We start from the raw sequence: 13,182 nt of genomic DNA on the forward strand, positions 1-13,182 counted from the left end.
TGTATATGCAGTGGTTAGCCCCTGCACATACTTCTGATGTATAAGTATGACAGGTGCCACTAAGTGGAATTCATCATACTTCAGGTCCAATGTAAATCACAAACAAACAAAAAAACTTACACAATGGCCCTTATTTACTAAGTGGAGTGTAGGTTTCTTTGTGGGTTTTAATTCCTTACAGTTTATTTTCCATGGTATTTACTAAGGTTTCCCTACATTATCCACTTTCCCTACAGTTTGCTTTTTTTTACACATGCTCTGATCTGTTGGGTTTTCATCAGCTCAAATCCACCACATTTTATGTGGAAACCTTAGTAAATATGTTGGGTTTTGTGAAAATGTCGGGGACATGCCCCTTTTTGGAGACCATGCACCCTTTTCTCGGCAGCCATGCCTCTTTTTCGGGTTAATCAAGGTTTTTTCGGGTTAATCGAGGTTTTTTTCAATTCAGGCGCAAATTCAGGCGCAGACAGAATTTCTGGCGCAATGCCACAGAATCTGGCGCACAACCCGACAAAACATGTCGGGTTTGCAATAGTAAATGAGGGCCAATGTGGTGCATGTTTTTTATTTTACCGGATCCATCTGGGTGGAATAGCCTAAAGTCTAAGCTATTTCAACCAGCAAACCCTGACAGTTACTACCCAAATGGAATGAAAATGTTTTGCTTCTTCAGTTAATGGGTGGTATGGATCCACTTAAAGGGGTACTCCCACCCTAGACATCTTATCCCCTATCCAAAGGATAGGGGATAAGATGTCTGATCGCGGGGGTCCCCTGCATTATTGCATGCGGCACCCACCTGTTTTTTCACCGGAAGTCCGTGACGTCAAGACTCCGCCCCCTCCCATAGATTTGCATTGAGGGGAAAGGTGTGACGTCACACGGGGGCGGAGTCCTGACATCACGGACTTCCGTCCCCGTAGTCGCGACTCAGACCCTCCAGCGGTTCCGGTGAAAAAACAGGTGGGTGCCGCATGCAATAATGCGGGGGACCCCCGCGATCAGACATCTTATCCCCTATCCTTTGGATAGGGGATAAGATGTCTAGGGTGGGAGTACCCCTTTAACAAATACTCTGGGAACTATTCCAGTGCAAATATTAAACAGACAGGGCCTAACAAAGTGTCAAAAAAGCCTAAATCCTGACATGACTCCTTTGCATGGTCCTGGTAAGCAGTACTAAGGCCCTGTTCACACTAAAGAGATTATGTATGGAATTTTCTTGTGGAACTGTAATCTTCCAGCTTCATGGTAAATGGAGCAAAAATTATCCCTGGCATGAGGAGGAGATCCACGGCACCGACTGACAGGTGGCCGCGTGCAACAGATTTAAAGGGGTACTCTACTGGAAAACATTTTTATTTTTTTTAAATCAACTGGTGCCAGAAAGTTATACAGATTTGTAAATTACTTCTATTTAAAAATCTTAATCCTTCCAGTACTTATCAGCCGCTAAATGCTCCACAGAAAGTTCTTTTCTTTTTGAATTTCCTCTCTGTCTGACCACAGTACTCTCTACTGACACCTCTGTCCATTTTAGGAACTGTACAGTGGGCGCAGTAGTCCAGCTGTCCTGTCCAGCGGGCACAGTAGAGGGCTCAGAAGGGAAGGAGCGACAATGGGATTTTGGAGAGTGAATTTTGCTGAAATGGTTTTGGGGGGAGGGGGGGTGTCTCATTTAGGAAGCCCCTATTGTGCCATAATAGCAAAAAAAAAAAAAAAAAAAAAACACATGGCATACTATTTTAGAAACGACACCCCTCAAGGCACGTAACAAGGGGTCCAGTGAGCCTTAACACCCCACAGGTGTTTGACAATTTTTCGTTAAAGTCAGATGTGTAAATTAAAATTATAATTTTTTCACTAAAGTGTAGTTTTCCCCCCAAATTTTTCATTTTTACAAAGGGTAATAGGAGAAAATGCCCACCAAAATTTGTAACACCATCTCTTCTGAGTATGGAAATACCCCATGTTAGGACGTAAAATGATCTGCAGGCGAACTACAATGCTCAGAAGAGCAGAAGTCACATTTGGCTTTTGGCAAATTTTGCTGAAACGGTTTTTGGGGGGGCATGGCGTATTTATGGTTCTATGGTGCCAGAACAGCATAAAAAATACTATTTCTGAAACTACACCCCTCAAGGAACATAACAAGGGGTACAGTGAGCCTTAACACCCCACAGGTGTTTGATGACATTTTGTTAAAGTCGGATGTGTAAATGATAAAAAAAACAAAAAATTTCTCAAAAATGCATTTTCCCCCCAAATTTTGCTTTTTTTTTTTCACAAGGGGTAACAGGAGAAAATACCACCCAAAATTTGTAACCCCATTTCTTCTGAGTATGGAAATACCCCATATGTGGATGTAAAGTGCTCTGTGGGCGAACTACAATGCTCAGAAGAGGAGGAGCGCCCTGGGCTTTCAGGGGCCATGTGTGTTTACAAAGCCCCCAGTGGTGCCAGAAAAGTGGACCCCCCCCATGTGAACCCATTTTGAAAACTATATCCCTTACAGAATTTAATAAGGGGTATAGTGAGCATTTACACCACACTCACATTTGACAGATCTTTGGAACAGTGGGCTGTGCAAATGAAAAATTTAATTTTTCATTTCCATGGACCACTGTTCCAAAAATCTGTCAGACACCTGTGGGGCGTAAATGCTCACTGTACCCCTGATTACATTACGTAAGGGGTATAGTTTCCAAAATGAGGTCATATGTGGGGGGGGGGGTCCATTGTTCTGGCACTATGGGGGCTTTGTAAACACATGTGGCCTTCAATTCCAGACAAATTTTCTCTCCAAAAGCCCAATGGCGCTCCTTCTCTTCTGAGCATTGTAGTGCGCCAGCAGAGCACTTTACATCCACATTTGGGGTATGGGGGCTACAAATTTTGGGGGGCTTTTTCCTATTTTCCCTTGTGAAAATGAAAAGTTTAGGGTAGCACCAGCATTTTTGTTAAAAAAATTATTTTTTTCATTTTCCCATCCAACTTTAACCAAAAATTTGTCAAACACCTATGGTGTGTTAAGGCTCACTTTACCCCTTGTTACATTCCGTGAGTGGGGTAATTTGCAAAATGGGGTCACACGTGGGTATTTTTTTTTTGGCGTTTATGTCAGAACCGCTGTAAAATAAGCCACCCCTGTGCATATCACCAATTTAGGCCTCAAATGTACATAATGCGCTCTCACTCCTGAGCCTTGTTGTGCGCCCGCAGAGAATTTTATGCCCACATATGGGGTATTTCCGTACTCAGGAGAAATTGCGTTACAAATTTTGGGGGTCTTTTTTTCCTTTTACTTCTTGCGAAAATAAAAAGTATGGGCAAACACCAGCATGTTAGTGTAAAAAATATTCCTGGCTGGTGTAAACACAAAATTATCCTTTTCATAAGGGGTACAAGGAGAAAAAGCCCCCCAAAATTTGTAGTGCAATTGCTCCCGAGTATGAAAATACCCCATATTTGGCCCTAAACTGTTTCCTTGAAATATGACAGGACTCTGAAGTGAGAGAGCGCCATGCACATTTGAGAACTAAATTAGGGATTGCATAGGGGTGGACATTGGGAATGACTGGCGTAGAATACCCCTAACAGGGTGCCTCCAGCTGTTGCTAAACTCCCACATGCCTGGACAGTCAGTGGCTGCCTGGAAATGCTGAGAGTTGTTGTTTTGCAACAGCTGGAGGCTATGTTTTGGAAATACTGCCGTACGATACGTTTTTCCTTTTTATTGGGGGGGGGGGACAGTGTAAGGGGGTGTATATGTAGTGTTTTACCCTTTATTATGTGTTAGAGTAGTGTAGTGTAGTGTGTTCAGTGTACATTCACACAGGCGGGGGCTTACGATGAGTTTCCAGCTAGGAGTTTGCGCTGTGGCGGAAAATTTGCCGCAGCTCAAACTTGAAGCAGGAAACTTACTGTAAAACTTCCAGCTGTTTCAAAACTACAACTCCCAGCATGCACTGACAGACCGTGCAACAGCTGGAGGCACACTGGTTGGAAAACCTACAGTTAGGTTACGTTACCTAACTCAGTATTTTCCAACCAGTGTGCCTCCAGCTGTTGCAAAACTACATCTCCCAGCATGTACTGATCGCCGAAGGGCATGCTGGGAGATGTAGTTATGCAACAGCTGGAGGTACGCAACTACAACTCCCAGCATGCCGAGACAGCAGTTTGCTGTTCATGCATGCTGGGAGTTGTAGTTTTGCAAGATCTTAAGGGCCACAGTTTAAAGACCACCACACAAAGATCTCCAAACTGTGGCCCTCCAGATTTTGCAAAACTACAAATCCCAGCATGCCCAGACAGCAATATGCTGTGTGGGCATGCTGGGAGTTGTAGTTTTGCAAGATCTATAGGGCCACAGTTTAGAGATCACTGCACAGTGATCTCCAAACTGTAGCCCTCGAGCTGTTGCAAAACTGCAAATCCCAGCATGCCCAAACAGCGGTCTGGGCATGCTCGGAGTTGTAGTTTTGCAGCATCCCCGTCCGGTACTATTTTATAAACATTACTATATGATTTATTACTTCCTGAACACGATCTTCAATAAAACTACTTTAAAAGGGTACTCTGGTGGAAACAATTTTTTTCCGATCAACTGGTGCAAGAAATTTAAACAGATTTGTAAATTACTTCTATTAAAAAAATCTTAATCATTCCAGCACTTATCAGCTGCTGTATACTACAGAGAAAGTTGAGTAGTTCTTTTGAGTCTGACCACAGTGCTCTCTGCTGGCACCTCTGTCCGTATCAGGAACTGTCAAGAGCAGCAGAGGTTTGCTATGGGGATTTGCTCCTACTCTGGACAGTTCCTGACATGGACAGAGTTGTCAGCAAAGAGGACTGTGGTCAGACCGTAAAGAACAATTCTACTTCCTCTGGAGCATATAGCAACTGATAACTACTGGAAGGATTTTTTTTTTCTTTTTTTTTTTTTACCAGCCCCATCATCATAACATTTTACATAAGCGCCACAATACCCCTTCAAATTGGCAAATCCAGGTCCTGACTGCAAGTCACAAGCCAGAGCTGGTAACATGGACACTAAAAAATCAGAAAACCCCAAAAAGTAGTGCACATCCAAAACTATATATACATATATACATATATATATATATATATATATATATATATATATATATATGGAATGTATATATCTTTATTAGCAATATATACAAGACAATCTTTTAAAAAGACAAAGGACATCTACACTTAAAGACAACTTATCCCCCATCCATAGGCTAAGGGATAAGTGTCTGATCGCGCGCGATCTCCTGCACAGGACCCCTGCACTACGCAGCTAATGCGCGTAGTGTCGACCTCTCTGAGGTCGATGGTACGCCCCCTCCACATACAGTTCTATGGGAGAGGCGGGGAGGCACGAACGCTTCCTCCCCGCCTCTGCCATAGAGATACATGGAGGAGGCGTGTCGGCCACAACATCACGCTGCGGCGGCACGCCTCCTGCATGGGAGAGCCATGGCCGGTGATCGCGGGGGCGTCCCAGCGGTCGGACCCCCCCCCCCCCACGCGGTCAAACACTTATGTACGTTGTCTTTTGCTGCAAAAATTTGTGCTACATCAGTAAGACGAGGTGGCAAACGAACACACCCTCAAGTTGGCACATGCCACAATTATAGGTAAATCAATGCAAATCTGACCATACCTAAATATTCCAGAAACACAAGGCAAACATTAAAAAAAATTAGAATAGAACACTATAAATGCAGAAGGTATGTTGTACCAATCTATTACACTGTGTCCCAATAAATAAAGAAATTAAGAACCAAAACTGCTTCAACGTAGGAGGCAAAGCTAATAAACAGTGGCCCCAGTTCTAACCTTAAAGGGGTACTCCCCCCTTAGACATCTTATCTTCTATCCAAAGGATAGCCAGCGGCAGTTGCATAATGCATAAGTGCGTGCTGCAGTTGGAGTACATCAATGATAGTTTTGGCTGTATATATACATTCCTTATATATAGTTTTAGTTGTGCACTACTTTTAGGTGTTTTTTTATGTTTTTCTAGTGTCCACTTCGAAAAACAGCAGCAACAGCACGCCATGGTTTACTAATATTTACTAATATCCTGATTAAGCCCCAATCCTTTTTTTTTGTAGTGACTTATGACATGTATGAACGCCCTAAATAAAATATGTGCACATCAACTTCTACTTCTGTGTTTAGCTTAAGAAAAAGCAGCAATTCAGCTTTATATGTACTGCTCTAAAATAGTCTAAAATAAATCAAAAAGCAACTTACATACCACATAAAGTGCATAGCTTTAATACGTTTTGAGAACATAGATCATCTTACCTCTGGTTTTGGGACAAAGGCTCGACCAGGAATAGTAAAACAATGTTTGACTTGGCAGAGATACTGAGTCATGATAGACAGTCTACTCCTCTGTTTACTGCCGGGGGGTGCTGTCATCCTCTGAAAATAAGTGAAGTACCAATAAACCACTGTGTACATTGTTTTATATTAAGCATAGTTTGTTTTTGTGTCACAATGCTAGAGATAAAATAAAAATGTAAAGTATAACTCATTTCTAAGTGCAAAACTTTTGGTCATAAGTTTGACATATGATACCAGTGATATTGTGTACTACAGAGCTTCTCAATGTTTTGTAAATGGGGTCTCATCACCAATGGTTAAAGTATATGCCCCATAAAATAGAGCTCAATTTATATTTTTCTGAGCTATACGCCCCCTCCATTCACGTCTATGGAAGGAGGCGTGAAGGCTATGTACTAGGTATGAACGGAGGTGGCGTGACAACCAAAACGCAGAAGCTGCAAGCCTGGGGATCGCAGGGGTCCCCAGCAGCGGGACCCACCACGATCTAACATCTTATCCCCTATCCTTTGGATAGGGGATAAGATGTTTACAGCAGGGTACCCTTTTAACCTCTTCAGGGCGCAGGGCGTATGCATACGCACTGCATCCTGAGTCCTTAAAGGGGTACTCCGGGGAAGTTAAGAAAAATAAAAATGCCCCAAAGCCATCACAATACCTGTTCTGTGTCCCCTGTAGTTATTCATGTGATTTTGGCAGTTCCTTTGGCCCCTGATGTCTCCTAAATACTTTTTTTTTCCTTATCTGCAGCACAGACTACAACTCCCAGAATTCAGCTCTGTGTAATGGCTGCCAGCCAACTGCTTTCACTATCTGTGTGCAGACACTGCAGATTACACACACACACTGGGGGAGATTTATCAAACTGTGTGAGAGAAAAAGTGGAGGGATTTTCCCACAGCAACCAGCTAACAAGCTGAGGCAAAGTGAAAGCCGAACTGTGATTGGCTGCATATGGGGAAATCTCTCCACTTTTTCACAGTTTGATAAATCTGGGCCACTGTACATGTCTTTTCTTCTATACCTCCTCCTGCTATAAATATTTGTGTGTTCTGAATGGCAGCATATTCAAGAGAAAAACTGCAGCTATGTGCTCAGTTGTGACTAAAAATGTTTTCTCTCACAAGCTCCTCACACAGGGAGGGGAGGGGGAGGGGAGGTATGGCTGTACAGCCAGAGCTCTAGCCCAATCAGAAATCAGACATAGATCAGGTGATGTTGTCTTGATGGGAGGGGCTGCTCTCACTGAGGAGACAACGTGGATCTAAAAAATGAATTCTCACACTTCCTGCATGTAAGTGACAGCTGAAAGAGGAAAACTGTTGTATATAGCTAATGAATTATATTTAGACAAATGCATAGGTTGGTGAGAGGGAAAGAATGGGCTATGGATTTAGTTCCCCAGAGTACCTCTTTAAGGACGTAGGGTGTATGGATACGCCCGTGGGAATTCCGGTCCCCGCCGCTAGCCGGTCGGGGACCGGACCGGGATGCTCGCTGAAATCATTAAGCAGGCATCCCGGCACATCAGTGGCATCCTGAGTCCAAAAAAGTACCCCTTTGCCCCTTTCTGTGGCCCCTTGGCACAGAAAGCAGTAAGGGTAAGCTTTAGATTAGGTAGGGACAGTTAGGAGTTTTTTTTTTTTTTGCAGCGTACTATCCGTAGGTGTCCGCGGATCTGTAGAGCCTTTAGCTGCGTGACCCTGGCCCTACTGGGTCGCTGCGGTCTGCCACCAGTTTTTTTTTTTTTTTGCTTAACGTGTGGCTGGACCCTCTTGGCTATAAAAGAGCGGTCTGCCATAGTTAGGTAAAGCAAACCCGCCGCTGATCAGTCCTGTAGTACTGATCAGCGTTATTTTTTTTTGTGGTGAAGGCACTTTTTGGGGTTATAGCGGCTTTTTTATTTCGATTTTTTGCACAAATAGGCGGTCCGTGCCACCAGTAGCAAGCCTGTGCTGTGTGGACGGACCGTACCTATGTGTGCGGCCTGCCCCACCGCTATCAGTGATTTATCACTGATGAGCGTTTTTTTGGGGTTCAGGCGGGTGCATTTTTTCGGGTTAAGCATTTTATTATTTTATTTTTCGGATATTTTGTGTGGGTGTACATGCCACAGGCCACTGTTCTGGGCTGAGTGGCCGGACCCCCCACTGACTTCTGCGCTCCCTGCTGCCACCAAGCACTAATCAGTGCGCACACCACTGATTAGGTACACGCTTTTTTTGGGGGGGGGGCGCAGGGCTTGTTTTGCGCTAGAAGTCCTTTTTTTCCCCTTTTTAGTTTAACTAAACCTGCCCTTACAGAAAAAATATAGTTAGGTTAGGTTAAGGCGGGGTATAGGAAGGTATTATCACACCACACGCAGCACATACACAAAGTTATACATTTCACCCCCCATTAGAGTAAGGAAATGGCCTGCAGGTCGTTTTCAGCAGAGGAGGCATATGTCATACTTGCCTCCGACACTGAAAGCGCCTCAGGGGACGAGGAAGACCCCAGCTTCCTTATTTCCTCGTCCTCCTCATCATCTAGTTCTGATGATGAGCCACCAAGGCAGCGGAGTCGCCGCCAAGCGGGTCCGCAAACCTCCTCTGCTCCTGACCCTGTGCCCCATGCTAGTATGAGTTCTCCTGGCGCTCATAATAGTCAAGCCTCCCAGCCAAGTTCACTGGTGCCCCGTACCGGAGAACTTGTCTGGACTGACCCAGCGGACCACGAGCCCCTGATTCCTGAGTTTGTTGGCGACTCAGGAATCAAGGTTGACATCGTCGGGTTTACTGAAATGGACTGTTTCTTTTTTTTTTTTTTTTCAGTGATGACTTTGTCAATCTGATGGTTGAGCAGATGAATCTGTACGACCAACAGTTAGTCGCCGCACACCCAGGCTTACTTTGGCTAACCCCAATGGCTGGTCCCCAGTCGATGCAGCTGAAATGAGGACATTTTGGGGCCTTGTGCTGCACATGGGCCTGGTCAAGAAACCCAGTGTCAGGCAATATTGGAGTGGGGATGTCCTTTACAAGACCCCGCTCTACAATATGGCCATGAACCATCCCCGGTTCGAGGCCATTCGGAAATGTTTGCATAAAATCAGGAAGGTCATCTATCACTTCGGGGCCAAATTTTGGGAGGTCTATGTCCCTGGAAAGGAGGTCGCTATTGATGAGTCTCTCATCAGTTTTAAGGGGAGACTCAGCTTCCGGCAATATATCCCTACCAAGCGAGCGCGGTATGGCGTGAAGATGTATAAACTTTGCGAGTGTACCTCAGGGTACACTTGCAAATTTATGGTGTATGAGGGACGAGATTCCCGTATTGAACCCCCAGAATGTCCCCCCACTCTGGTTGTTAGCGGGAAAATCGTTTGGGGCCTTTTACACCCATTGCTAGATAAAGGTTACCACCTTTACGTGGATAACTTTTATACTAGTATCAATCTTCACATCCCTCGACGCCAGATCCACGGTCGCTTGTGGGACAGTCTGGAAGAATCAAAGAGGCCTTCCTTCCTATCCCCCAGGGTGAGTCCCGTGCCCGTACCCATGAAAACTTGTTGCTGGTCAGGAGAAGAGGGATGTCCTTATGCTCACCACAATTCATGGGAACGGCAGCACCCCTGTCCCTGTGCGAGGTACCATGGGATTGGTCCTCAAGCCCGATTGTATTCTGGACTACAATCAGTATATATTTCTGATCAAGCCATATATTGTCATGCGTAAAACACGGGTATGGTACAAAAAAGTTGCAGTCTACATGGTACAGGTTGCCATGTATAACTATTTTGTACTGTCCCAGTACGCAGGCAACATAGGGACATACCTGCAGTTTCAAGAGGAAGTTCTAAAGACCCTCATCTTTGGTGACCGCCAAAGAGCGGGTCAGAGCACCTCTGAAACTGTGTGCCTCCGGATTGTCTCTGGCCAACACTTTCCAGGTGAGGTCCCCCACACTGGAAAGAAGGGACGATCCCAGAAAAAATCCAGTGTGTGTCACAAGAGGGGGATTCGTAAGGACACCACCACTCATGGCGACACTTGCCCCGATCATCCAGGCCTCTGCATTAAGGATTGCTTCAGGGAGTATCACACTTCCATGGAGTACTAAATTTTTTATCCTTTCACCTGATTTTCATTCCCCATAATTCGACTCCAATGTACCAGTCCAGAGTACATTGTCTTCCAAAATTTAAAACCAAACCCCCCCCGCCCCCCCAAAAAAAGAAAAAAATCACAAAACCTCTTTCCCAATACCCCTGATATCTTCCCCCCCCCCCCCCCAAAAAAAAAAATGGGTCATGGGACGCAGAGTCAACAGCATTGGTGGTTTGCAGTTGCCTCAAATGCGCAGCGCTCTGTCCCCACCTGATCGGGGTGCGCATGTGAGGTAACAGGTTAGGGACAGCCACACACATCACATTCCCAGAATGATGATCCAGAGCATAGGGTTTGGGGCGGGCATAATTTTTACTTTCGGCTATACTCTGGCTCCACGTTATGGGAATTGGCATATCAGTATTAAAATTGCAATTTTCATCCCCCCATCGTACACTACTTCCTGGAAAATAAATTTAGGGAACACATGTCTGTTCCAAATGCCCACTTCACCCCTATACACCTTCCCTAGGGGGTGTACTGTTCGTAATAGGCTCACATGTGGGTGTTCCTTTCTTGTATTAGCCTCTCAATGTATGTAACTGTTAGGTCCGTAAGAAACATCGGCCTCAAATGCGAAGAGCTCATGAGCTCTGTCGTATTTCCAGGCGACAATTCGGAGTCACATGTTAGTTGTTCCCAGAAAGATGAAGCAGAGCATTGGTTGAAAATTACAGTTTTCAAAAGCTAGCCTTCATGCATTCCTGGAAAATAAATTTAGGAAACACCTGTGCGTTCAAAATGTCCTCTTTAGCCCTATACCCATTCCTCAGGGTGGGTACTTTTTGTAATGGTGTCACACGTGGGTGCTTCATTTTTGTATTTTACTCTAAATGTATGTAACCGTCAGCTACTGCTATGCCATAGGCCTCACATGCAAAAAGACCTCTATGACTTCTGAGCCTTGTTGTACGCCCGCCCTGCACGTTACCCCATATGTTCATGTGTTTCCATAGTCAGGAGAAAAAGCCCTTCAAAATCTGTAACCCAATTACCCCTTGTGAAAAAAATGTTAAAAATTGGGTAAACCCAGCATTTTAGTGTAAAAAAAAAAAATCTAATTTTTCATTTTACAGCCCACTGTTCAAAAAATCTGTGAGGTATAAGTACTCACTGTACCCCTTGTTACTTTCTTTGAGGGGTGTAGTTTCAAAATTGTGGTCACTAGCCAGGGTTTTTTTTAGATTTTAAGTCAGAACCTCTCGGTGCTGTCTCACTCCTAATCCCCATTTGCAGCCACATAGTGCTTTAGCGCCATATATGGGGTATATTCTTATTCTGGAGAAATTGGGCTACAAAGTTTGTGGAGCTTTTTTTCTCTTACTACTTGTGAAACTAAAAAAATGTTGGTTAATACCAGCCATTTAGTATTAAAAATCTAATTTTTCACTTTTACGGCCCACTGTTCAAATAATCTGTGAGGTATAAGTACTCACTGTACCCCTTGTTACCTTCCTTGAGGGGTGTAGTTTCAAAATTGTGGTCACTAGCCAGGTTTTTTTTTTAGATTTTAAGTCAGAACCTTAACCATTGCAGTGCAAACTACCACTTTAGGCCTCAAATCTCATCGGTGCTGTCTCACTCCTAATCCCCGTTTTGCAGCCACATAGTGCTTTACTGCCATATATGGGGTATATTCTTATTCTGGAGAAATTGGGCTACAAAGTTTGTGGAGCTTTTTTTCTCTTACTACTTGTGAAACTAAAAAAAATTTGGTTAATACCAGCCATTTAGTATTAAAATCAAATTTTTCAATTATACGGCCCACTGTTCAAATGACCTGTGAGGTGTAAGTACTCACTGTACCCCTTGTTATGTTCCTGGAGGGGTCTAGTTTCCAAAATGGTGTCACATGTGGGGGGGTTTCTGCTTTTCTGGCTCCATGGGAGGTTTGAAAATGCACATGACCCCCGACTTCAATTTCAGCAAAATTCTCTCTTCAAAAGACCAATGGTGCTCCTTGTGTTCTGAGACCTGTAGTGCACCAGCAGAGCACTTAACATCCACATATGGGGCATTTTCTTAATCGGGAGAAATTGGGCTTCAAATTTTGTGGTCCATTTTCTCCAATTACCCCTTGTGAAAAAGCTAAATTTGGGGTAACACCATCCAACTTCAACGCAAAGTCGTCAAACACCTGTGAGGTGTTAAGGCTCACTATACCCCTTGTTACGTTCCTTGAGAGGTGTAGTTTCAAAAATAGTATGCCATGTGGGTTTTCTTTTTTTTGCTGTTCTGGCACCATGGGGGCTTCCTAAATGCAACATGGCCCCCAAAAACCATGACAGCAAAATTTGTTTTCAAAAATCCCACAGTTGCTCTTTCCCTCTTGAGTCATGTTGTGAGCCCACAGAGCACTTTATGTCAACACATGAGGTATTTCCATACTCGAGAGAAATTGGGCTACAATTTTTTTTTCCACCTAATACCACTTTTAAAAATGAAAAAAAATAAAAAATGGGGCTACAAGAACATGTTAGTGTAAAAAATGCAAATTTTGATTTTTTTCCTCCACTTTGCTGCTATTCTTGTGAAACACCTAAAGGGTTAACAAACTTTCTGAATGTCATTTTGAATACTTTGAGGGGTGTAGTTTCTATAATGGGGTCATATATGGGGTATTTCTCACAGAAAGGCCCCTCAAACCCACTTCAAACTT

The 13,182-nt window shown here is 44.0% G+C and overlaps 1 protein-coding gene across 7 annotated transcripts in view; it reads right to left on the minus strand.

The window, feature by feature from the left end:
* TFB1M (transcription factor B1, mitochondrial) overlaps positions 1-13,182 on the minus strand; it is a 179,521-nt gene that overhangs the window by 66,372 nt on the left and 99,967 nt on the right. For all 7 annotated transcript variants that reach the window (XM_056567057.1, XM_056567058.1, XM_056567056.1 and 4 more), the window contains exon 6: positions 6,331-6,450. In XM_056567057.1, the coding sequence (XP_056423032.1) occupies positions 6,331-6,450 (120 nt within the window). The remainder of the gene's footprint in view (positions 1-6,330; positions 6,451-13,182) is intronic.

This window comes from Hyla sarda, chromosome 3 (genome assembly GCF_029499605.1).
Source record: "Hyla sarda isolate aHylSar1 chromosome 3, aHylSar1.hap1, whole genome shotgun sequence".
NCBI lineage: Eukaryota > Metazoa > Chordata > Amphibia > Anura > Hylidae > Hyla > Hyla sarda.